At 40.8% G+C, this 27,410-nt stretch overlaps 1 protein-coding gene across 4 annotated transcripts in view; it reads left to right on the top strand.

Moving 5' to 3' along the window:
• HECW1 (HECT, C2 and WW domain containing E3 ubiquitin protein ligase 1) overlaps window positions 1-27,410 on the top strand; it is a 273,365-nt gene that overhangs the window by 96,879 nt on the left and 149,076 nt on the right. For all 4 annotated transcript variants that reach the window (XM_065831014.2, XM_065831015.2, XM_071804706.1 and 1 more), the window contains one exon: window positions 6,307-6,414. In XM_065831014.2, coding sequence (XP_065687086.1) covers window positions 6,307-6,414 — 108 coding nt within the window. The remainder of the gene's footprint in view (window positions 1-6,306; window positions 6,415-27,410) is intronic.

The raw sequence follows: 27,410 nt of genomic DNA, 5'->3' as shown, positions 1-27,410 counted from the left end.
TCTCCCTATTTTGATTTGGTCTTTCTCTTGTCATGTCTTCCTCTCACTGCATTTTTCCACTTGTTCACATTTTCTCCCTCCCAATTTACTTTAACTGGGTAGGGGGTTAATTTTTGTGGAATTAAAATGGAACCATGTACTTGAAACAAAACACATGCGTAGCTGTTAGATCAAGGATTGAGCTTTCAGCACCAATGAAGGATTAGTCCCCTGTTTTCCAGAACTCTTCTCCCTAAGAAGTCGTAGGAGGGGTGCTAACTGCAAATTGCAGTATATTCATTGTCTGTGGCAGAAATTGGCAAATGAATTAACAGTGAAGTTTCAGTCGGTGTTAAAGCTGTATCTGTAGCTGCTGAGGTCAGTGGAAGTGTTCTTATCGACTCCTATAATGATGGCTGTTATTTGTAATTTTTTTTTTTGCTATGGTATCTGTGTAAATAAGAAATTCGTATCTGCACCTTCTGCATGTGTTTCTCATTAATAGCTCCTCTCCTACAGAGCAACGACCACTTGTATTGTACAACTCTTTGGAACCATGGTTTCCAAGGTCTAGGTTTTGCAATGCTAAAGGCTTATGAAAGTAAATACTGGGATGACCTGATACAACTCACTACGAGCTGCACTTATGAATTGTAGAGGCTGTTGTCATCATTTTGTGTTCTTCAAGTGATAAATTGGGTGGTAAGAGAAGAAACATCAGAAATAGGAAACATATCAATGGCTTTCACTTGTATTCTATTGCAAAATTATTTTATTGATACTCTATGCTTTGCAATGTCCCTTTCCTGCAACTTGCCATGCAAATTGCAAAACAGATCAACCAGAGATTGACTTTTTTGTACAGAAAATTATTTTTAAAAGCATTTTGCTAACTATGTTCATAGACATACATATTGGCCAAAAACAAGTTTAAATTTCAATCTAAAGCAAATTTGTTCAGCTAAAGACTATAAGGCCTTCTGTAATTTCAGGAGTAGAGCATTTCTTATTCAGAGGGGATCAATACATGAAATGTAGCTTCTATTTTTACACCATAATTGCATTAAGTTTATAGAAACCAAGTATTGTAATATGTGTTGCTAAATCAAATTAGTGATGGATAAGAGACTGGACTAGTGTACCAAGTTCAGGCACCTGTCTGACTTCGTGTTCCTGTCTCATGTTAATTATTTGCTTCTTTGAAGGTAGCCCAGGTTGTTCTTAGATGTTGTAGTTGTTATTCTTGGGGAACGTGGAAAGACAGACTGATCATATGTATCAACAGAGTACTGTTTGAGAAGGGAGAGTAGGTTCTTCATTTCTGCCTCCTGAGCAAAACCAAACTGATCAAAAGGGTCACCCAACTATTTGTATTTGAACTCCATCAGTGCTTCTTAGGAAGTTGTATTGGCTATCTGTTTGCTTCTCTGTGGGAATTTCAGGCAAGCTTTCAAATATCAAGGTCCTGTCTGTTTAGTGTAGGTTTCTGACAGCACTTGAAGTCCCCATTACGTTTTTTACAAATCTTTTTGAGAGGTGGCATGTATCAACGTTTTCCCTAATTCCTCTGAAGAACAGCATGCTTTTTGTCAATTGGTTACTGTCTTTCATCTGAAAGATAGCTTTCTTTGGTGGCCATGGTTATTTATCTCTCTCTATACATAGCGCTTGTGAAGTATATTGGGATCGCTCAGCATGGAAGTGACAGCACAGAATATTTTTAGCAGTAAAAGGCTGTGCTTGGAGGTATCTGGTTTGGTGGGAACAAGCAGTCTGTCAGAACTGCTGCTGGTTCCCAAAGCACTTGCTGAGGTTTGCCTCCAGTGTGCTGTGGCGTCTCTGGCTGCTGCTCAGGCCCCGGCTGCCTGGTCGTGCATCACCTTCTCGATTTCCTCAAGGGACCACACGAGATGCGGGAGGTCTGACTGCTGCTGCTCCTGTCCCAGTGCAGCGCTGCAGGTCTGCAGCCGCCTTTGTTCCTGCCAGCAAGAGGCAGCCGGCATCTCTGCGTGCCCAGAGCAGGGGAGACAGAGAGCGATGTCTTAGATGCCTTCATCATCATCTCCAGCTCCAGGACAAGCTGATGATGTTCAAAGGGCAGCACATCCCGAACACTCCTTCATTTGATGCTTTCTTTAATTAGCTGTTTAGCATCCATGGAAATGAAGCTGCAGATCACAGAGTGATCGCAAAGTGTTTGCTTTTTGACCAAGCGGGGCCAAACCCAGGCTGTGCAGTGGATTGCCAGCTAAGCAGAGCGCTAGTTTAAAGGTCAGTCTCATTTCAAAAACCGAGGGAGGGAGATGCATTACAATGCTTCATTGGAAAAATGTCAAAAGCCATTAGCTCCTGGCTGAAATACATGAAAGGGAGCAGCATTAACTCTGCTCTTCATTTTGTGTGTAGGTGAAATGAAGCATTTCACCATTTACCTTCGGGAATTAAGAGGCAACTTGTTTTTAAGGTCACTTCCTTTGTTATAGGGACTCTCAGTAGAAATATGAGAGAAAATTTGTTTTCCTTTGCACATACTCTTTAACATACCATATTGTCTGTTCACTTACATATGCTATGGATGTTGATAAATAGATATACGCACATATGCACATATACGTAATGCAGTAAACAGCTGTGTATTTCATGTGCACATTTTTCTTTGTCAATGAGGTACATACTTAATGTCAATGTTAGGTAATAGCATTCCTGGAATAGTATCACCTGCCAACTAAAACAGGTCAATCAGGCATATTCATACATCCCAACCTCCTGACCAGTTTCAATTACTGCTATTTTTAACTTGGCAGGGGATATTTCTTTCTTTCACCTTCCAAAAATACGTACCTTTGACAACTGAAAGATTTCCTTTTTGGACCTGCATGTATTTTTATAGAGCTAAAATTTGTCTGGCTTAAAAATCCTGATGAACATAGATTTCTACTGGGCTAAAAATAAGTTTTATTCCTTTGGAAAAAAGGACGTACCTAGCTTTTCAAGAGAGACAGACGGGGCTTACCTCTGGCTGTAAGAAGGATCTACATACTGGATTTCTAAATCAAGACATTTGTAAATATGTTTTATTTACAAACCTGCTTTTGTACTTAAAGGCTCCACTGCTTCTACACGGGATGACCTGCATATTGCAGAGTTCCATAAATTTGTATCAAAATACCCTTTCTACTGCCTGAGCGTGTATTTCGTCAGCGATGATCGTCTGTAAACTGCGGGCACGTGATTGGCACCATGTGTGTGTATACCTTCCCTCATGTGCTTTGTGACCTGACCTTTTGCTCTGGACTGTCCATCCTGCACACTCCTTCTCTTGCCTCTGGGGCAGGACACAGAGTGCAGGTGTTGCTCGGTGGGAGCAGCTTGTTCCAGTTTTCCTGTGGTCTCATCTGCCAGCTGTAACCATTGGCTGGCTTGCTTATCCCTTCCCTTCAGGGGTCTTCTACCTTGGACATGCAGATGGAGAGTGGTCCTTTTTCTCAGCCTGGCTTTCCAGGCTTCCTTCAAAAAAGGAGGAAAGAGCTTTCTGCAGTCACCCTGCTGGGTCAACTTGCAACAGAGATGTGATTTGGTTTGGGTATGGGCATATGTCGACATCTATGTCAAATTAGAAAGATTGCGTCATGCAGCGTTCACACTGCCGTGGGAAGCAGACAGCAGCTGATGCAGTGGAAGTGCCAGCTGGCCCCCACAGATGCTACATAGGAACACCACATTTTAAACCTGATACTGGGTTCTCTTGTGCCACTAAACTCTGGCCTAAAATGTCTGTGATTTCTCAAGAAAGGTCATGCAGTCTCACTCAGCTAAGCCTCCTTAAGCAAGTATGGTATTTTATAAACAATACATCTTGAGGAGCAGTAATTTACCATACATCTTAATAACACGGCAGGTGTTGGAGCATCTCCAGCAGCTTATAGAGACTAAATATGACAGATAAACGTCATGAGTAATGAAGCCAGAGAGCAGCATGTCTGAACTGAGGGATGCTTTCTGTGCCCTGTCAGGATGAGGAACCGGGCAGGATTCCCAGGCTCCAGCTCAGTGCAATGTTTCCCCTTTAACTATAAAGTGTTTTCCCTGCCAGAGCAAAAGGAAGAGTTCCTAATTTAAATCACCTCATATGTATGGAAGTGTTCTTGTTTCCACAGAATGATGTGGGTAATTCTGGATCATCTGTATCCAGGATGGTCCTCTACTGAAGGTAGTAGTTAGTAAGCCAAAGCTCTGAGAGTGACAGTGTATACTTACCTACTCTCCTTTTTATATTTAATGTGACATTTGAAAGAAGACACAACCAGATATAAAGTACAGAGAAAGAACAGAAACTATACCAGAGGACTTTACTGTTGAAGAATTACCACAGAAATGTACTGTCTGAATGTGCTGCAATACTCCCACTTCAATACAGAGCATGGAACTCATCTAGTGAAATAAGTACTGACAATTAGCAAGTCAACAAAGGGAAAATGTATTGTAGATAGCATTGTCATTTATAATTACCCATTGCAATCATTAATGACCTCTTTAAAATGATTTCTATTGCAAATACCTCAAGACAGTGGCCCCAAATAATTCATTGTTGATAGCCAACTTCTTCCTGTGAGAGTACAACTAGGTAAAACCAATGGGACACCACTGGCATCTGCTTGCTGCTTTATTCTTTCAGTGAAGGTGTAGTTCCCTTTGATTTATAAGTCTACTTTGTTTAACATTCATATATATATATATTTTAACAATATGTTAGTCTTTGAGCTTCTTGGCTTTGTCCTTTGGGCTGCCTCTTTTGCTCTGCAGTTGGTCACACCACCATCTTGTCCTCAGGCACGGTGTCCCTTGTTGTGTGGTGCTGTCTTTGTCTTCTCATTGATCTACATGATAAAGGAGTGAGTGTGTCACAGTATTTACAATAAATGTGTTCTAATCTGGGATTGAGTGGTTCACATTTTTCCTCAGCTTTTAGGGCCATCTTCAGAACAGAATCTCAGCACCCTCGCAGAGCTGTTACAGCAGCATGACTGAGTTGGTTAAAGTGCATTTCTACAAATCTCTGTTAAAACTAAAACCATCCTCACTGCAGAGAGGAAGAATGCACGAGGTTGCTGACTGGTCTTTGTGGGCAGGGACTGTGGCCTCTTGTTTGGTGAAGTGCTTTGGCAGGGCACAGATGTGAAATCCATTCCATCTCCCAGAAGCTGGCGTAATGAGGCAACAGCCTGGCTCATCCTATCTCACTGCTTTGGCCACCTGAGGTTGTGGCCATTTTGGGCTCCCACAAGCCACTGCCCATGAGCCCTGCTCCCTTCTGACAGGCTGCAAATGTCTTCATATATCTATTTTATTTCTGCTGTGCTGTTTTCATTTATTGGTGATCAAAACTGTAACCGCTGGCCTGGTATGGTGGTGACATGCGCATTTTTGTTTGCTTAAAAGCCTGGTCTAAGCTTGTAAATTGGTGAGTGTGGCCCTGGGGCCCTGACATGGCCTCACTGGCTGGTTTTTAAGCTGTTGGATTAAAGAGGGTGAAGAGCCAGACCCTTGCCTGGAGTCTGGGATGTTTGCTCACATCTACGCAACGTAGATCTTGTAGGTTGGTCTGGAAAAGAGCTCATTGAAGCGGCCTAAAATGAAGTTTGGAAGCAGACCAAAAACTTATTTGTGTGGACAACCAGAAGGCCATTCCTCAGGCTTGCTATCTGCCTGCCTTATATTTATTATACATGCAGTCCTGTGCGAGTTTTCAGCAACTTTTTAGAGATTATTCGTATTTACAGATTACCCCTCGACTTCTCTGTAAATCGGCTGGGCTGGTGGTCTGACAGCTGCTAGATGTCTGGAAATGCTGTGAGGGGAAAGGCACCCAGTGAGTGGGATTCTCAAAAATAAATGTCCTTCATTGTATGCTGCAAGAGATAACCACATCTGTTGTGATAGGAGTGAGTGTGGTACAGATGCCTACATGTAACTATTTTCTGCGACGTTTTTTTAAGGGAAGAGTTGGTGCAAAGGGGGGATTATTTTTTGCTACTGTTCTCTTACAGCTAGATAATTATGTTTAATTAGATAGGGGCTCATCCGTGCTAAGCTAGATGTTTTCATAGGGATGTATTTTTTAAAATTACATTTTAGGAAAAGCTGTGATTTTTAAGGAGAGCTGCACTTTTAAAAAATATGAGTGAAAATTCTAACTTCTCAACAGGTGGTGCCAAGCTGTCTAGCAGCTCTAGTATGTTCTGTCAAGCCAAGGCATATTTTTAGCCTGACTCTGCAATGCACATTGTCATAACAGGTGCTTGATAAGACCATTTTCTTTGTTTATAGATGAGGTCCTGTCCGAAAACTTTTTGGACTACAAGAACCGCGGCGTCAATGGCTCTCACCGTGGTCAGATTATCTGGAAGATTGATGCCAGCTCTTACTTTGTGGAGCGTAAGTATTTTTCCTATCCTGCTATGATATATTTCAGTCACTGCAGAAAGATAAGCGAACTGTTTAAGTTGTTCTTATGATGTTTTTATGCCCAATAAGTCCTTTTAGGAACAGCTAAAAATGTTACCAAAACTCTTGAATGTATTGAGAGGAACTGAAGCATTTTATAGAGTAGAAAACCACAGTTTCTGCAAGCAAAGAATTTTCTGGATATTGACTACTTATATTTTATATTTTATATATATACAGTTATGTGTTCTAGTCCATTTGGTGTTATTTGGAGTATATCATTAGTAATGAGCTGCATAAACTTTAATATGATATTAAGAAAGAAGGAACTCAGGGACATAATCTCACTCTAAGAAGATTCACACTGACTTTTAATTGGACAACTTCCTTGTTCATCTGGCTTCCACCAGATTCAGATAGATTCAGAGATAAAAAGGGTAGAGTTCTGATCATCATATAGACTGCCAAAAGTATAACAATATGTAGTTGCAGCAAGGTACACTGATTTCAAATAAATTGTTCCTCATTATATTCATTTATTACCCAGGGCATCTGATGCAATACAGTGTAACTCTTTTCCACCTCCTTAGCAATCAAAATACAGAAACACTGAATTTGCTCCTGCAAAGTACTATGTACATTCTACAGCAGGTTAACACTTCCAGGGTTGGCTGTCACACATCCCTGACCAAAGTGAACCTGACCATTTGAGTCCTTCATCTTTTCAAAGAGTTACCATGTGCTAGTGTGAACGGAATTTATGGTCGTCTTTGGAGAACAAAGACTGGACTGAGATCTATAGCAAAACATCTGTGGTGAAAGAGCTATCTGCATCCTCATGGAGGAGTTAAGTGTGAAGAAGCCTAGCATGCAGCAGTTTCCATTTTTCAATTGTACTGAATGTTTCCGATGAGCTACCTTAGCCTGCTACGCAAAATTCAGAAGTTTTGTAAAAGTATACATAAATTGCATGACAGGCAAGTGTATCTGTTTAAGATTGCCAGACTTTGAGAGCAATCAAGAGAATCGTCAATGTAACCTACATTCTAAAGGATTTGGAAAGCATATGTATTGTACTTGATTAGATGAATCTATGACTTTGAGCTTAAGTATCTGGTATAACCATTGATGCTACAGCCAGAGATCTTACAGATACTCAGTCCTAGAAACAGGTTATCTCTCTGCAGGATGAAGCATTGCTGATGGTCTGTAATTCCTAGTGTTAAGTTAAATTGACAATGTTCTTCTAAAGAATTAAGGGAACTGCTGAAATATCCACAGGAAATACAGAATGCTTATATCCTGTGTTTTGAAAAAATACATTTATGGGAAATTGTTTCATATATAAGAACATTGATTTTAGTTATCCTGATTTCACAACAGAAATCCATTATGGGATCTAACCTGTAAAGCAGACTTGAATTTGCAACTGCCTTTTTGAACTGTGATCACTAATCTGTGAGACTGATCATGTTTTCATTTAGCTGTTAAAGAAGTGTGGTGAGGAGATGTAAAATCCCAGAACTGCGTTTTGGAGAAGCCTTAGTAGCTCGTTTTATTGAAGAAGGGTGAAAGTGGGACTGGACTTCTAGTAGTTTTCCTGCCTAATCTGCAACAGAAAAGAAAGAGGCAATGTGAGAAATCCTTAGGAGAAAGCCTCTTCAGGTGGGCTGCATTTCATTAAGGGCTCGGCTACACAATGAATTATGTCGGCTTAATAAGTTGCCCTCATTAGCTGAGACATAGTAGCTGTTGTTAATTGATTGCATGTACATTCTTCACTTGCCCTACTGTAAGAAAATGCAACTTAGCATAACCATCCTTCACTGATGCTTAAAACTAAGTTCTACTACACTGTACTTGGGCAGCCCACGCTTGATAAGTTGCTACCTCTTGGTAATTTGTTAATGCTGCCATCATTAGGTTGTGAATCTCAGCCCTGAAATTATGTTCCAGTGCACTCATCAAGGAAAAATCATGGCCTTGTCCAGAATTAACATTTAAAAAAGGAAGTAGGCAGAGGTAAATGACAGCATGTGTGGATACTCTTACAGCCACTTGACTATTGAAGTGGCTCTAAGAGTATCCACATATGAGAAAAATGTTGATGTATGTGAATTTCATATATCTAAAGGCATAATGGAGGGTTCCTGCTCATTGTTGAGACTTATACATGAAGGTACACAGCTTTGCAGTTGATTAAATGTTATGTTAAAAACTGCAGTGACTGAAATCCTCATGTATTTTCTATCCAAGGAGGACAGTGTAAACCACCTTTCTTCGGACTTTTATTTTTTGGACAGAGACCATGTCTTCCTTTTATATTGCATATCACACAATGTGGAGAGATTTTCAGGAATTGGAAAGATACTGGTCGTCAAAATCTATTTTATTTTTCTTGCCATTCACTACAGAACTGAGAGAACCTGGAGGACAGTGCAAGGGTACATTTAGTGGTAACGTGGTATAGAAAATACCAATTTGGTCCAAAGTTAACCTGATCCAGTGTCTTGTCTCCCAAAATGGCCAATCGTGTTGACTGGAGGTAAGCAAGTGCTAGTGACTCTTCTAGCTGGAGTATTCTTAGCTTCTGTTAATCTGGTACTTTCTGAGATACGTAGTCTCTTTATTTAGTGGTTGTGAAGACATACAGTGGCTAGCTAAAACATGGTTATTTATTTTCAAGGTATCTGTATTGTTTTTCTGTGCATTATGTTGTACTTCCCTTAACTTGCTATTGATTGGGTTCTTGCTGATTGTAGCATTAATTCTCTATAAAACTGAGTAGCTCACTTACAAAGGCAGCCCTTAATTTATGCTTTTGCTTTTCCTGTAACTATCTGTACCTTGATATCTGTTCACCACATGAGTCAGTATTGGCAATTTATCACCCACACAGTGCTTCAGAAAATGTTACGTTATACACTGCCGCGTTTGGCCCATCATAGCTGGCAGGAACCACGATAAAGGGGAAATCAGAGTAAGGCCAAATAATTAACTTTACATAGAGAATTTAAAGTTCTCAAGAACTTAAGGCACCCCATGCAGATCGATTTGGTTCCTGTTCTTGAGATGTGTAAAGAAGATTTAACTTTTTTCGTGGTGCTATTGTGTGAGGTAAAATAAGCTTATTATTGTGGGGCTATGGAGATCATCCTGTCCAACCTCAGAAGTCAAAGTTTTTAGGGATCCCCATGCGGTGTTTTTGTACCACATTTAAGGAAATTGCCCTTTTGCTGTGACCAGCCAGCTGCTTGACATAAAGAGCTTAAAAAGCCCATTTTTTATCTTTTTTTTTAATTATTATTTTTTTTATTAAAGAGCTCTATGAAGGAACTTGAAAAATCAAAGGTATTAAGGACTGACTGATTTGCAACAGTGAAATTCTCATTAATATGGAAAAAGAAGCATTAGGAATGAGGTCAAGTAAATACAGAGTTATTATTCATTTTCTATATTTTGAATCTGGAGGCATATATAATGTTTTGGGGAGTATTTTGTTCAAAAGCCTTAACGTTCCCCAATTAGTTATCCTTTCTTTCTTGCATGTTCTGAAAATTAACAAGGAAATGAAATATGACACTCTGTCTGTGTAGCCTTGCAGTCATTGTACATAAAAGCACTGACATTTAATTGCTGTAGGTAGCATTTGCATGCAATGGTCTGGGACCTGGAGTAGGAGTGAGTAAAGGCAAATGTGTCTGGAAGTTATTTTCTTGGTGGTGGCACATTATCACAACAGTAATCTTCTGTCAGACGGAGTTGTAATGATAATTACTGGCAAAAAACATCAACCTGGAGGACCACACTAGACAGAAATTATGCACTATGGGCAGAAGAAACTTGCCATATTGTGAGAAATTTGTGGAAGTGCATCAGGAGTGGAGAACACAGAGGAAAGCATGGCAGAAAAATCGCAACGGTATTTTCTGTTAACTGCGCTTCTTGTACGGAAGTAAATAAAACTGAAATTCTGCAATTTCAGATGCTTGTCTGTTGTTTAAGCTATACTTTCACAGTATTCTCAGTGGATTGACCAGTCTGAGTCACTAAGGGTTACTTTGCAGGTATATTTAAAATCTCACTCGATTAAAAAAAATGCTTTTTGTGTGATAGGTCAATGACAATGCAAAGTAGTTTTTTTCTTTTCGATACATGCTTCTGTGTTTTGGAGGTGTTTGGGCAAAATACATGTTGCTTTTGAATTTGCTAATAGCCTGGTTCACGACCACCTAGAGGCCCAAATCACTTTTCAAAACGAAGATAATTTCTTAGTACGTACCCATACAGCATTTTCAGGTACCACAGAGGTTTAAAGTTTGTGTTTGTTTTAGTGATCTACTCTTACACCTTGAAAAGGATTAATACTTTCCCCAGATAAGCGTATGCATTTCCACTTTGCATATCACAAACTTGCAAAATAATGTTGCCAGACAGATATGTAATTGGTGTGAGCCAGATAGGGAATTGCTTCCAAACTGCAGCATGAATGCTGGCAGAACAAACTTATCTTCTATTAATACCCAGCAAACAAAAAGCCTTAACAGCTGCAGAGGCAATGTCGCACTACAGCCAGTTTTGCATTTCTGCAGAACTGTAGCAATTTGGGATTTCATGACAGCCAGTGATAAACAGTAACCATCTACTGTAACCATAAAATGGTTGGGGTTTGGGGAGAGGAAGGAGGAGGGAAGAGAGGCTACATGCCACTAGGGATGTATATTAATACCTTGTGGTAAGGCCTGGAGGGCACTGCAATGAAAGAACCAGCCTATAATGGGTTTTCCAGGAAAGTAAACACACTCTGCTTCGCTGCAATTTCTGGCACACTTTTTTTGGCTTATACAACAATACAGAGAGGCAGAGTGCAAAAAACCATTTCACTGAGGTGCGATGTAGGTTCTTTCTGTGAGCACAGCATCAAACTAGCCTATACTTAAAATGACTAGAAAAGTTTTGATGCTATTTGGAATTATTGTAGAATCATAGAATGTCCTGAATTGGAAGGAACCCACAAGGATCACTAGGTCCAACTCATGTCCTTGCATATGACAACCCCGCAGTTCACACCATGTGTCTGAGGGTGTTGTCCAGTCTCTTCTTGAACACTGTCAGGCCTGGGACTGTGACACCTCCCTGGGGAGCCTGTTCCAGTGCTCCACCACCCTCTGGGTGAAGAACCTTTTCCTAATGTCCAACCTAAACCTTCCCTGGCGCATCTTCCTGCCATTCCCTCGGATTCTGTCATTGGTCACTAAAGAGAAGAGATCAGCACCCACCCCTCCTCCTCTCCTTGTGAGGAAGCTGTAGCTGCCGTGATGTCTCCTCTCAGTCTTCTCCAAGCTGAACAAACCAAGTGACTTTAGCCGCTCCTCATATAGCTTCTTCTCCAAACCCTTCACCAACATTGTGGCCCTCTTCTGCACTCTCTCCAGTAGCTTAATATCTTTTTTATCCTGTGGCACCCAGAACTGCACACAGTGCTCCGGGTGAGGCCGCACCAGTGCAGAGCAGAGCGGGACGATCACCTCCCTCGCCTGGCTGGCAATGCTGTGCTGGGTGCACCCAGGGCACGTGGCCCTCTTGGCTGCCAGGGCACACTGCTGGCTCATGTTTGACTTGCTGTTGACCAGAACCCCCAGATCCCTCTCTGCAGAGCTGCTTTCCAGCATGTCATCCCCCAGTTTGTATGCACGGCCAGGATTGCCATGTCCCAGGTGCAAAATCTGGCACTTGTCCTTGTTGCACTTCATGTGGTTGGTGATTGCCCAGTTCTGCAGTTTATCCACATCCCTCTGCAGGGCCTCTCTGCCCTCAGGAGTGTCAACAACTCCTCCCAATTTTGTGTCATCTGCGAACTTACTTAGTGTTTCCTCAAGTCCTGAATCTAAGTCATGTATGAAGACATTGAAGAGCGCTGACCCTAAGATGGATCCCTGCAGAACCCTAACAGTGACTGGTCGCCAGTCACAGTGCCAATTGCACTGAAGGCAGCCAAATACCAGGGACTCCTGTTAATCTACTGGCTTTTCTGTGGTTTGTTTTACTACCTGACAACTAAGAAAACCATTTCCAAGTGTGACCAGTCATCTGTGTATCACTTTTATGCAGAAGCTTGTGCAGCAGTTGTTTGTTTAAATTTGCTGCTGTTGTTGTTGCTGCATTTTTATTAATAGCAAAGAAGGAAGATAGACCTTGCGGAGAGCAGAAATTATATTTATTCCTGTTGACTAGCAGGGAATTAATGGTTAAAAAAAGCACGCAACTGAAGTCAAGTCTGAGAGATCCTGGTACATCTGCAGATATAAGGCATATGTTCTAGATCAGTATATGCCATATAAGTATGTGTTTATGGAATATATACAGAAATGTCCCCAAAACTGACAAACAGTCAGCCTTTTAATCTAGGGCTCTTTTTAGAAAAGATATCCTTTACATTTCTTTAGGAAGCCAATATAAAGGCTGCTTCCAAAGTAGGAATATTTGAAGGATGTTGTTGCCTCCAGTGTTTCCAAATAAATAAAGAACAGTCATAATCAACAAAAGCTTTAATGAAGCTGGAGTATTTGCAAAGTTTTCCTTTTTCTGGACAAGCTGTTAACAAGTCCAGCCTACAAAACAAATTTGCTGTCTGCATTTTCATTACCTCTCAATGTCTCTCAAATCACATGCGCTTCACTTTATGGAAGAGTGAGTAATGGGAGAAAATAGAGATAAGGCTGTTGAAATCCATCCTGCTATACCTTTGAGCAAATTAGAATTTGCTGAATGACTTTAACTTTCAGGAGTCCACAGAACGTAAAAACTGGAACAACATGGAAGTGTCTTCAACAGTGTGAAGACTATTCAGCAAAATAGTTAAAGGTGTCAGAGAAAAAACAGATATGAAGCAATAAGAGAGACTTGTGTCCCCAAAGGTGCATTTACTGCTTGTGTCTTCCCCAAGGAAGACATATCGTATGTTCTTTCTGTTCATCTCCTTGCATATGTAGTAGTCGTCTTGATGCTTTTTGGTTATCTTCCATCCTACACACAATTTTAAAATTCCTCCTTATTTTGCTCAGCCCAGTACCCTTTATAGTAGTTTAATCATATTTGAGCCAGCCTTAGCTTTGAAAAGAGAAGCACAATCTGAGCTTAGATGAAGTTATTTCCCAGTTCAGGGCCATTGAGGTTTCTCAAGAACGCTTTGCTTTGGATCCTTTGATCAGCCCTTTAATATTTGTTGTTGCATTTCCTGTTAGTTTTTCTGTTATAACGTGCCAGAATTGTAGGCAGCAACCTATCAGAAAAATAATAATATCATAACCATTGGATATTAGGAACTTTTTTTTTACAGAAAAGGTTGTCAAGCATTGGAACAGGCTGCCCAGGGAAGTGGTTGAGTCACCATCTCTGGAGGTGCTTAGAAGGCATTTAGACGAGGTTCTTAGACATGGTTTACTACCAGAGTTAGGTTAACAGTTGGACTTTATGATCTTGAGGGTCTCTTCCAACCAAAATGATTCTATGATTCTATAAATGGAAACAGGTCAATCCGTACAAGACATTAGACAGCTATTTCTCAGCTTCCTACATGCTTGTGTCATGGTAGCTTAACTGGGAGACCAGTCTGCAAATCAGATTTTTCTACATCTTCCTCTCCTTTTCCACAACTTGTTTTGACACTTGAACATATTTTGTTTGTACTGTGGAGATCAGGGCTGGTTGATTATGCATTCCCACACAGGGAGGAAGGTGCTTGTGTTGCAGCATGCATGCTTGGTGACACCATGCTGGGAAAGCCTGGCTGGTCCTCACACTACTTGCTCTCCACTTTTCCTGGCAGTGCTTAAAGAAGTTACAAAACCTCTTCTTGCACAAAGCTGACACTAAAATGAGAGCTCTGACAGGTTGGTAATGGGAGTTTCAGAAAGCTCTCTCAAGGTGAACTGGAAAGGTTTAAATGAGAAGTAATGCCTGATCTTAGGCACGCTTAAGTCAGAGCAAGCCTTTCTTCACTAAACCATAGTTCTCAGTCACAGAGGACACAGCTTATATGGTCCCTTGTCTCATCTGCTTAACCTTAAACAAACATAGACATTGTATCAATGCATCAGAGACTGGACATCCACCAATTCCCAGGCAATGGTGAAGAAGTTGTGGTAACATTTTACTGATGTTTTTGTGCTATTTACACTGAGCCTTGGAACATTTGGGACCTGGTTTGGATGCACAAGTCTATTATTTTTTTATAACTTTCAAATTTGTACTAGTTGCTTTTATTTTTTATTTTTTTTTTTTTAATTACAGTAGTGTCTACTGTCTCAGATGAAGAATAGACCTTCTTTTGTGTGTACTAAGGTAGTTTCTGTCCTAAAGAGCTACCACCAGATTTTTGAAGATTTTGTATAAGTTCAATGCAAATGTTTGAAAGCTGAGATAGGGAAGACAGATTAAAGGTGAGAGGTGGAAACAGAGGCACAGAGTGAAGAAGCGACTTGCCGATGCATGGGTACAACCGCAGGTAAGACTTCAGTTACCATACTCCCTGCTTAGTGTCTCATCTGGTAATGTGAGGCCACCTCAGTCTGTTTGCAGTCTGAACTATTGGGAACTACTTAAAAGTTGTACCCTGAAAAGAATTGTGCCCTGCTGCATGGTATGTTCATCTTCCTTTTGTTCTTTAAGGAACAGTTTCTGAAAGCTCTTGTGCTGGAAAGAGAGGAGAGGTTTGTTATGGTTTATCAAAGTTGGAATGAGCCTCAGAAAAGGTGGTAATGAAGGAACCATGATTTTTCCTCTCTTTTCTGTTCCATTTTTTATTTTTTAAGCCCACTGTGAGCATGCTGGATCTGTTTGTTGTTTTCTTCCCAGATGTTGTCAGGTTGAGGGACAGCAGTAGCTCTCCTTGCAGTACAACAGCCTGACTCTTGCCTGGCCAGTCCTCTATCTAGGAAAGACAAAGATTTGTGCAGTCATCTCATCGAATGAACATCAGACTGACGCAACTGGTCCCAGCCTTGTTATTCCCCTGCAGCTGGGCTTGTCTCACATTTGGAAGCAGAATGGCACTGCTGTGCCAGTGCTGCTGGGTGACCCCGTTGTTCTGGACACACAGACTATAGGGACAACCCCCAGCTTTACCTGGCATCTTGTCTCCCAGATGGCAGAAGAGTGCAGCCTGAGGAGGATGCTCAACCAAGCGGTACCTGAGGCACCAGATGTGCCTTCCATTGTGAGATACACCACCATGTGGTTTTGTATCTAGGGAAGAAGATGCTTGACTACAAGTCGGGGTGGGGGATTTGGGGAAGGCAGAAATCAGAGCCTTTTCCTGTTCTCCTTCATTTATCACATTGTTTTCATCATCCCCGTTATCATTTTTTCTTGCACACAATGTGCTAAGTCCCTAATTTGACTAACTCTCCTAACTCACGAGATTTAGGAGGATACAGAAAATTGTGACTTTTTTGTGGGGGACACTGGCATTCTTTCAGGCTTGCTTGATCTTAAGGTAAGGGGAAAGTTGACAGTGTTCACTCTTTCAAAGCAGGAGCTTGTTGCTTAACAAACTTTGCAAAAAACTTTGCAAGGAAGTAGTAAGAACTTGGGGAGCTGTGCTACCACTGCCAGGAGATTGAAAAGAGGCTATGTAGTATGTGGTCCTTACAGCAGTTCCTGCTTGAATCTGTTAGGAGCTGGGAATGTGTGGTCTTCCATGCTTCAGCATTTAAATTTGTAGGCAGCTACAATTTCTGATCTGGTATGCACTATTCCCTCTTCTCCAGATCCTGCTGAAGATATCAGGTATGGCCTACATCCTTCCGCACTTCTGGAGTCACTTGTTGATCATGCAGTTGTTCCCCAGGATAGAGTAATTTAAGTAGAAGCCATCAGACCACTGTGTACCTGGCAGCGTACTATGGGGAACGGCACATCCTTGCTTTGGGTCTGGAGGAGTCTGACCATAGGTGCCAAAGTTTGAAAATATGGGTTCACGTATGTGTTCCTTTTGCTCTTCCAGTCATGTCAGCAATGTACTTGCTTTAGGTTCAGAATTCCTGAGCCTGTAAAGTGTTTTCTGTTTCAGCTTTGGTATCAGGATACCGTAGTGCATATCATGCACTGGAGGAAATGAAGGGAGTTATCCTGAAATCCAGTGGTGTGGCTAGCAGCTGTATTTTTCTCATGTAACCTAGCATTTGATAAATGCCTGAACAGATTGCTATTGTTTTGCTGCTTTGAACTTGGATGTCAGTATTGAGCAACACAGGTGCTGAAGTCATATAATTTATTTTAATCGATCAGTTTTGCGTAGATAATGTCGTTTTGTGTTTGATAATCTTCTGCTATTGACAGTGAGAGATTACAGTGTCATCTTTGACTCACAAATCAGTTGTCTTTGCTGCTTCTGTAAAGTTTGTTTTGGATGATGTTGTCTAGAGATTTGGTGGAATTGCCCTGGAAGATAGATCCCCACCCTTTGCTCCATTGCACAGGGGCCTCAATGCTCTCCCGTGGGATATTTCCATTGGGCATGTTTCTGAAGCTGTTGCAAGCCAAGTTAGTCCCCACTGAATTCAGTAAGAATTGCTTGCACGCAGCCCCTGCGTGCCATCATCAGGCCCAGCACCTTTCATGTACAACCATGTATGAAGAGCTCAGGTGGAGAATTAGGCCCAAGTGGTTTTATCTTTGTAGAAAAACAGGACAAAATGCAGTAGAAATGGGAAGCAGCTGTGATTGGAAGGGTATCAGCACATGCATCAGAAGGTCATATTCGCTCTAAAACAGTAGTAAGGTACTCAGCCTTGTTTTAGTTATTTTCTTATTAAATACATTTAAAAAAAAAAAGGTATTGCATTCAGGTTTTCATAATGAAGGATATAAGTTCAATTCATGGATGCAAAATTATTCAGGAGTTAAGGAGGCTGTCTTGTTGGTGTCAGATCTCAGCACCATCAAACTTGAACATTTCTGCTGATGGAGGGAATAGGGTCCCCAAGGACATGGGCCTCTGAGCAAAGGCCGAATTTTATCAAGGGCTTGCCTGAGAGGGCAAACTCAGCAGGTGGTTTATTGACCAAGCCCATCACTAGTTTAAAGGTCCTAAAGAAGAGATCAGTGTCAATAATTTACCATTTCTAGTTTTGGAGAATTTTGTGGATCTTTTGGTAATCTATCTAAAGCATACTGTAAAAGTAATTAATCAAAACAGAACTTGGAGTGTATGTATTAAATATAGCATTTTTGTCTTGGCTTATGGGAGAGAGTGAGTTTCCTTCACATCTAAAAGAAAGCTCTTTTATACCTCTCTGCAGGAGTGAAACATCTGAAAGGCTCTTCTTCAATGTTCAACATAGCACAAAAAAAATCTCAGTATAAAAGGGAGATAATTCCATTCACATAATACAGAAATTTGATTGTAACCCTGATATGTCATCATCCAGTTTCAGCCAGCTACTCCATCTCTCATGCCTTGCAGACATTATGGCAACTTTTATCCAACTCATACAAGGGTGTTTGGATGATTTTATTAGACAGAAAAACTTATTTGACCTTCCATGAGAAAGGCAGAATTGTATCTGTGTTGTAGTGCTGTAATAACTCATCTCACTTCTGAAAAAGTGTGCATATAATACAGGAAGCCTTTTGATAATTGGCTTTTCTTGCTAACTAGCTAGTAAATCTAGCCCTATTGTCATCTTACTGCCAGATGTCAAGAACACCATTTATATCCAGAACAGACTTACTCAGAGAGTGGGAGGTCAGCAGGGATAAATTACTGTCTCCCTGCAGGGCTTAAACACTTCTACCCAGCAGAACCATCTTTCTGCAAGGTCTTTGATATTGGTAATAGGATCTTGAGAGCCTTGGACAAATAGTGTTTTACACTTCCAAGCTGTTCTCCAATGTTTTCAATACTTTGGATGTTCTTTACCCTATTAGTTGCAGATATAATTTCCTCCCATATCTCAGTGCTAATAGCTCTTTATAAATAATAAACCCCAGCAAGCTTGAAATAAATACTTTTACTGTAATTGTTTATTAATTAAATTTCCGTAGCAATGCTTCTTTCTGTCCTTCCGCTTTCATTGTATTATCTATGGTAATTTCATTATGCAGTCTCTCTTTAAAAGTTGTACTGCCTGCAGATTTTTTTCCAAGTCTCTTTTACCAAAAGCAGCTGCTACAGTGAGACCTCTAAGAATGGACAGCAGCGTTTCTTCCAGACCCTTCTTTTTCCTTGGCAGCCAAGCCTGTGTGCCAGGCAGGTACTTGTTCACTTCTGAAGTGGTAGGAAGCAGAGATGTGGGGAGGTGACGTGTTTACTTACCGGGGTTGAGCTTCCACAGCTCCCTTGTAGCTCTAAACCCGTTCCTGAGATTAAGAGCTACGGGTCTCATTTCTTCTCACTCTGGGAATGTTTTAAGGCAGCTTTCCATGATTAGATAGTGTATGCTGATAATCTTGCTTCTTAGTGGCTGCTTCACACTATAAAAAAGGTACGAATACGATTGTTCAATAATCTTTGGTTGTTTGGTTCAACTGCCGGCTCAAGGCAGCTTGGGTTAGAGCAGATTGCTGTAGACTCTGCTCAAATTTTTACTGTTGTCAAGGATGGAGTTTCCTTTCCTGCAACCTGTTCCAGTGTTCGACTACTGTCGTCGTGGTTTTTTTCTCACACGTAATCAGAAAAAAAACAATAATGATGTAACCTAAATGTAAATGCATCTCAGGCCTCAAATGTAAGAGTGGAACATATCTTGTTTCATTTTCAAAGATGATCTTCCTCTTTGCCTCTCAGTTTTACTTTTTTCCTGACCCCTTTCTTTTTCATGGCTGGGATACCTTACAAGTTCAATAATGATCTCCATCCATTGGAAGATCTTAAAAGGAAATGTTAAAAATAACTTCTAAAAATGTATCAGGGGAAAAAATAATCATCTTTGTGTGTTTTATTTATATTGGGAATAGATCATTTACACCATAAGAAACAAAATCCATGATGAAGTGCGTTGCTGCTATGTTGCAAGCTGGGTTTAGAAATAAGATGGGCAATTGCACGCATATCAGAATTTAGCTGTGGTTGTAACTTGCCAGCATGTTTCCCGATGGAAACTTCTGAGCGTCAGAAATACAAAAAAAAAAAAGGCAGACAGTGCAAACACAAGAGGGGAAAAGCACTCAGAATAAATGTGTAATCTTTTTGCAATAGAGGAGTATCAAGGAGCTTTCCAGGCAACTTGTGGGTAAGGGCTCTTGGCTTCCGTGGGTTCCTCTGAGATCAGCAGGCAGATCCTAGGAAGGGAAGCAGCTTTTGGTGCAGCCCATGCCTTGTGGACACATCTCTCTCCTGCCTCTGGCTTCAAAAATCAATCTACACGCAAAAATGTTTCTTAACACTGCCGCTCTCTAGCACAGGTGTTACAGGTATGGGACTGCAGTTGTACTTCTCCTTTTCTACTCCATTAAAACCAGCCTACAGTTGGAACATATCAATTCTGTCAGGGGCTTGTAGAGATTTCAGAATTGGGGTTTGTCTTCCTACTAACTTGCTGTTTGTCCAACCTGCTGAGTGCTTCCTGAAGGTAAAATCACTTTATAACCTGGCAACTTTGGGTTACTTCAGAGACACCTGGGAACCTGCACAAACTCCTGTGTGATTAACCACTTTGAATTGTTAGGCAAGACTTGAACAGATTCATCACACCAAAAAGTAGTATGCCTACAGTGTATTAGATTAGTCTATCTGCTTAATTGCTAGACAAGGTATAAAGATGAAAGATATTTTAATATATTTCTGTAAAACAGAATACAAATATATTATGAAGATTTTGCTTTACAACAAGGAATTCTCCTTAGCTTCTCAGGTATAGTAGCAAACTTTTATTTCTGACTTCTAAACTTCTACAGTCTATGTTAGCCTGGAGACCTACAAGAGGTGCATTTTTCCTGTTCCTATTGACAAAGGTGTTTGCCTGAGGTGGAATGAGCCAGCCCTGCTCACTGGGGCATCTCAGGGTTGTGGGGAGAGATGGAACTATTTCCTTCTCACTGCTTGTCTAGGGTTTCTTGATTTATAGATAAGTGTTCTGTAATTAGCATGCATCTGGATTCAGGCTTTCAAATGTTTTCCTGTTTACAAGATATTATTGTAAGCTTTATGAGCTGCCTGTGAGGAATATTAAGTCTACATAGCTAGTAGATTCATCATTTCCCTTTCCCTTTGTGAACTGCATGAAGTCTATGCGTGGCATGTCACAAAAATGAGAAATAAATTTCAGTACCAATATACTTTGGTTTTATCCTTTCTTCTTTTCCCTGAGTCCTCCATAGGTTTGGAGAACCCGTCACGTACCTTTTTTGTATTAAGCTGAAAATGTAAGAGAAAAGGTGCATAGTGGCATTTTGGATTGTAGGAGCGCAGTTTAGAGGCAGCCACGGCAGAGTCATCTGTGGTGCTTGAGAAGATGCTCCTGCGTTTAGTTGTCTGTGTTGGCTTTTCTGCCAGAAGTCATCACTCACCACCACACTAGTTTTGAAGTGATTGTTTGATTACTGGCCTTGTAATCAATTGTAATTACCAGATTACTTGCTCCAATCCTGGTACTTCAGATCATCTTCATTTGCAGTTCCGAAAGGTGTCAGCATTTTACTAGGCTAGCTAACATAAGCAAGCATTTGGACGCAGCTCATGTGATCTAGAGACTTCAGATGTGTGGGGTTCAGTTGTGGCACCTTAACAGAAAGGTTTTGAACTTGTGTTTTTTGTTTATCCCGTTCTGGTGCAGATGGAATTTTCCTGTGCATTCATGCTGCTTTTACATTCAAATTTCTCTCTGACTTTTGAGGGAAAGAAAATGAAACTTAGCGAGGGGAAATCTCAGCTGCAGCTCTACTGATTCCCCTGACCAAAAAGTAGGGGGCAATTGAACAGACCAACTAAGCTTCCCATGATTTCAACCTTAAAAAGGCAAAGGCTTCACAGGCAGAGTCAAGTCAAATGAAAAGCTTAGTTTAAAGCCTTATCCTGGAAACTCATGCCAGCTTTCAACCTTGTTGCGAAAGATGGTCCTTTTTCAAAAAGATTGACACAGTCTCGGTGCTGTTGGTAAAGTCCCCCTGGTACTCAGCCAGTAGTAGAGCAGAGCCCTTAAAACTCCGGTGACCTGGCTGTGCATGTTACACTACACTGTCAGTGGTGGTTGTGCCTGGGGAAGGCACAGAGATTAACCCCGTATTGATTCATGGGAAGTGTGTTTTTCAAGAGCTGTGAGCAGCCATCGTGAGGGGTCTTCCAGTTGTTCTCTAGAACATCTCGTTCGAAAGACCCTGTCTCTAGTTGCACCAGAACTACTTCCCAATGCTCAAAACAGGGAGACGTGACAGTGCATGAGTGTAATAATCTACAGTGATGTCTTTCAGTGGGGTTTGAGCTAATTTGCATCATGTTGCAGCTGGAACAGGCTTGGGAAGGCCATAAATTAAATGGGAGAGGGCACTTGGTCCGGCAGAGCAGATCTGTGGGCAGCAGGATCTGAACTTCTCCAGAACACAGAGATTGAAATCCTGTCCCTGGTGCAGTCAAGAGAATTATCTGTTAATTTAAACAGGATAAGGATTACACCCAAGTGTGTCAGAATTTGCTGTTTTACAATTATTAACTCTCTCCCTGGTATATATTCATAGAAAAGCATGAAAAATTGATATAATTCCCTTTTTTTCTTTTACAAGAAGAAAAAGTAACTAAATAAATTGCTTCTCGGATGAAATTTTCTATGGTGTTTGGAGGCCAGTATATGGGTGTTTTGTGACTGAGCTGTGAAACCATGAGAACTGGGTTAATAATGAACCTCCGACACAGCCTTAACAGTAGCACTGCTAGCAGGCACCTCTGTAATTACCACTTCTCTTGGAAGTGCGCTGAGCTTCTGTGATGGATTAAAAAACTCATATTGTGCTTTCTTCTGTTAGAAAATGACTCAGTGGAAACCTTTTAAATATATATAACAAGTGTAAAGACAAAGTTTCTGCCTCTGAACTATCCCATTTAGGTTTTGTGCAGGTTGGAAAATAGAATCTGGTTTTCCTTTAGCAGGTCTATTTATTTTTCTAAATTTCTTAAATTTGTTGCATTTGAGATGCAATGAAATGCCAAGTAATAACTTCTGTGACATGCATAAATGATTTAGCTGACCCATGCATGTAATGTACTGTGGAATATAAATCCATTTGGTAGTGCATTTAGCAGATTATTTTTTTCTTAGTCTTTCTACTTTCAAACAGAAAGATTGCAGGAGCTTTAGAAATATTTTGGAGAAGGGCAAGCAGGACTGAGTGGCATGTGGATGTGAAAGGAAGAGGTTGCAGCTGAGGAGACTATTTTTTTTGGAAGGGAAATAAGAAAAGGTAGTTGTGGTCTCTGTAACACTGAAATCAGTGGGAGTTCTTCTGTTGATTTTAACAAGATGCATCAGACTTTTGACAGCCAGTGTGGAAGAAGAATATAGTCTAGATGTTGGAAAATATTTAAAAGGTTAAATTAAACACAAAATGTTGTGCCTTGGACTAAAAGTTACTTAGTCCTTCAAAACACTTTCATTTTAGAAGCCACCGCTTGTCAAGGCTGACAGAAAGATTCCTGCGTGCTGGCAGCTGATGCAAAGTAGTATCTGCCAGCTCTCTCTGAGGTCATGCCACTTGCTTTGTGGTGGGTATATTCTCCAAGACAGGAAGGGGATGGAAAAATGAACCATCAAAATTATAAAACAACAATACTAGGAATACATTTACCTCTTTTGGAATCCTAGTGTGGCACTCAGCAACTGGATGTCTACATCAGCTTTGTACAGGTGGAAAATATACATGCACATATGCTTTCTTTGAAAGACCAAACTGACATAGTAAAAATGTGCATCTTATGCTGGACTTTTGCTAGGAGGTAATTTGGTGTCACCTTAGGGCCTATTTGAGACTTTGGATCTAGAATGTACATGTGCTAATAAAGGATTTCTATTTGAAAAACAAGAGGCTGGGTATTTTGTCTGCATCAACTAGGATGGATTGATTTGTTTGTGTGAGGTGACCTCAGTTCACAGCAGGTGAGAGTTCAAGTATTTGGTTTTCAGACTAGAAATTCCCAGAGGTAGCAGAGAAAAAACAAAAATAAACCAACCCCAACAACAACCTACAAACAAATCTGTTGCAGACTCATTCTAGAATCATTCTGTCTCTTCTTAGAACTGAAAAACTCAAACCAGTAGGACATCTTGTTCCTTTCTTGTGGTCTCAAAACTTCATTCATGGGTTTGTTTGCCCTTTCTTTTTCAGCTCTCAACACTGCCAGCATTCGTAGTATTTTTTAATAGATTCTTTTTTGACCTGGTGAGTGAACTAAAACATGTTACCTGCAAACACTTTTGTATGATCGCTTTGGCACTGCAGGTTGTGTTTTAAACATAAGCTACAGAATGGTGAAGATTGGATGGGAGGTGGATGTGGTTTTGAGCATCTCAACAAGCGAGATTGGTTTCAAGAGGCTATTATAGCTTCTGTAAGAAGGGGAGAATTCCCCTGGTGTTGGTGGAACACCACCAGAAGATGTAAAGAAGCTGTTTGGTTAATGTATCTGCAGTACATTATGTAAAAAGGGCAGAGTTTGTGTAGCAGCGTGCCTGTTATTGTTATCATCGCATTAGTTGTATGTGACCATTTGCATCCTGAAAGTGCTCTCCTTCCATAATAGATGCTCCTTTCCCTCCCTGTGTTGGCCATAGGTACCTACAGCCAGCCAGTTAAACTAGTAAGTTTCAGTTTCACTCTCCATTCCATCCCCCTTCCGTTGTGGTTGCTTGACAAGGTGCCAAATACAGCACTTGTCCGAATGCCTTGCTCTGTCAGTGGGGTTTGTAATGCCAGGAGTGACAGGGTTATAGCCCAGGCATTTTTTAATGTACAAACCTGACTGCGATTAAAGGGAAAATAGGTGTAGGGCAGATCTGAAGAAACAAATACTGTAAAAGAAATTTGGCATGTCCTTTTCGATTTTAGTGTGACCTGACTGGTTGCAGCTTAAGTAATAAGTAGAGCTAAATCCTGGGATGACCTGCTCAATCCAGTCCCTTTAGGTCAGTAGAGAAGCGTCCATGCAGTGCCTTACCTCTACAGAGGCAGATTGACCAGCTGCACCATACATACCTGCTGGGAATTTATGCCCACAGATGCTGATGCACTTCGTTAAGGGCCCTACTGAATGTCGTCATGAGCTTTGCTTTGCAAAAGAGAATACTTTTCTCCTCTGACTGAAGAACAGCTCTGTTATTATGAAGACTGGCTTATGGAAGGACTAGCAAACACTCATATTCCTCTCTTCTTTGGGTTGATTTGCCAGAAGTATCATTTTCTTCAACTAACAGAGGAGGAAATTAAGTCAGAAAAGAGTGTAACTACTACAGTAAATCAGTGGCAGTGGTTTGAATAGAACCCAGGTTTCCTGATGTTGATGTATTTCACTTGAATGTTCATCATGTTCCTGCCAGAGATGGCAAAGTGATGGCCCAGGCTCTGCGGGCCCAGTCTTCAGCCTTACTCCAGGTGCAGGAAGCTGACGTCTGTCTTCCAGACTGCAAGGAACAGACATAGCATTTTCCTTTTTCAGTGTTGCCACATATGGGGCGATAAGAGGCATGAATGTCAGTCCCAAGATTAGGATTGTTGTATTTTTATGTATGTAACTGGCAAATTAGGGGAAAGAAAAAGACATATCTATTATATACTGAAGTATAAATTAGCAATAGTACATGTTACAAATGTGCAGACAATTCAAAAGGAATTTACTCCAGAATCATCGCTGCTGCTTCCTTTTTTCAGGTGTCCTTTGCCTCTGCTTTTGATTTTGTCTAGGTTCTCTGCAAGCTTATTTCTGAAAAACAGTGTTTTAAAAATAGTCTAGGTTATCTGCAGTCTGGACTTTATAGTCATCCCCTTGTGTGTTGACACATAGCAGCGGATAGATCTAGCTCAGCCTATTGATAATTTGCATTAAGGTTTCCTTGTCACAGTGCAGCAAATCCTGTGGGAGTTAAGCGTGCCGTGGTTAGAGACCTTACCCTTTGCTATAAAAAATAAAAAAGAATGTTCCCTGACTGTCACCTGTGTGTGTGACTGCAGCAATTTCAGCTTGGATGGGCTTGAGCAAGCCAGGAGTTATTGTTGCCAGGGCGGCAGGTCTGAAGGTTTGCAGATGTCAGCCCCAGCCAGCGAAGCGAACATCTGCGACTCACACCGGGGGTCCCAGCAGTGAAGCGCAAAGCCAGAGAATGCGCCAGCCACCTGGCACACACCTTCAGGTGACAGACATACTGGTATCTGTATATGATTTTATAGTCAACAAGAACAATGTTTTGAAGACAATTTTTTACCATCCCCTAATGTACATCTGAATATATTTTGCTAGAGAATAAACCTTCCTCATTCTGCAGTGTTTTCTCGAGTCTGCCTATGATTCTTTGTCCTCTTGCTTGTTTAAATGTGGTATTTCCATTCCTTGCTATTCCAGTATATATTACAAGATTGTAATTTTTCACCTGCACAAATGCAGCGTATGTTTCGTAGTAATTTTTCCCCCACAGTTCCATATTTTTATTGCACTTGGAAACAAATACACTCATCCAATGCTTTCAACACTAGATTCACTAATGGTTTTACAGTCAGGATATCTTATCTTGCCTTTCAACTTAAAGTAACCCATTTGTAACCGCGTTTTTTTACCAGTAACAAGTAAGATACTTCTGGAATTGCTGAGTTTTAAAAAGTCAAGTTTCATTTTGTAGTTACAGCAATTTTCTTCCCTAATTATTACATTGCAAATAAATAGTGAACAAACATTGGTATTTTAGAAAGGAAAAAAAGTGATTGAAATAAGACATTGCAGAAGGGAGCTCTGAGGTGAAAAGTCATAACAGATATAATATGTATTTCCTAGCAGCCTTTTGATCTTTTCCTTCTTGATAGTTTGTGCTTTGTCTTATAAATTCCAGGGGAATTTAACAACAGGCACCATAGCAGTGGCACCTAATCAAAATGCCCTTGTGAAGTTTTCTGAACAGATGAGCAGTCACATACTGGCCTTCTCAAGCCAAACTATAAGAAATCCTTCACTGTAGAGCAGCTCAACAAAATGCAGCAGTTATCTGCTTTTTCCTTTTCCAGTTGAAACTGTAAAGTGAGTCAAAATGTTCCATAGTATGATTCCTGTAGAAGGTGACTTTATGGGCAAACTTTGGAAGAGCAGCAGTGTTTGATGGGTCTGTCTTTGTAAAAGAGAACATGGAGGCTCAGTGCTGTGTTTTTACATCCCATACAGTTGTGACTCCCACTACAGTCAAAACCAGAAGTCCAGTTCATGGTTCCTGCTAAAACTGTAGTTTTCCTTACAAGTAGGTTTTTCCTTCTTACTGAGATTTAAAAAGCATCGTGCAGAGTTGTAGATCTAAATCTAATTAACTCCAGCCTCAGTTCTCATTCTGATATAAATCTTTCTCAGTTGAATTATATCCTGAGCCCCCCAGAACCCCCCTCTTGGGATGTGGGCACCTTCTTTCTCTTCTTTTGAGATTTTGAACACAGCTGGACATCATCTCTCCAGGCAGAGCTGCCTATGAATTGCTTTCCTGAAAAGGAATTTGATTTGCTGAGAGTCATAGGACCAAGCTTATGGCTTATACGTACCTTGCTACTGAGCACAGTCCATGTACTATTGGCAGCAAGGCAGGTGTTGGCATTGTTGATGTCGTGCAAATATACAAAAACATACCTAGAGCATAGTCCCAGTTCCTAGAAAAGGAGTTGGTTGCACTCCTTTCCTTTTACTGCCAAACCAGAGACCCAAGCAGCTCTGAGGAAGGAACAAGTCCATGCCACATGTGAAAGGAGATACAGAGGCACTCATGTGTGAGTCTGTCTCCCTGGAGCCGGCTGTGGTTCCCCCTCCCTTTTTGTGG

This window comes from Patagioenas fasciata, chromosome 2, assembly GCF_037038585.1.
Source record: "Patagioenas fasciata isolate bPatFas1 chromosome 2, bPatFas1.hap1, whole genome shotgun sequence".
NCBI lineage: Eukaryota > Metazoa > Chordata > Aves > Columbiformes > Columbidae > Patagioenas > Patagioenas fasciata.
This window is presented reverse-complemented; position numbering and strand designations above follow the sequence as displayed.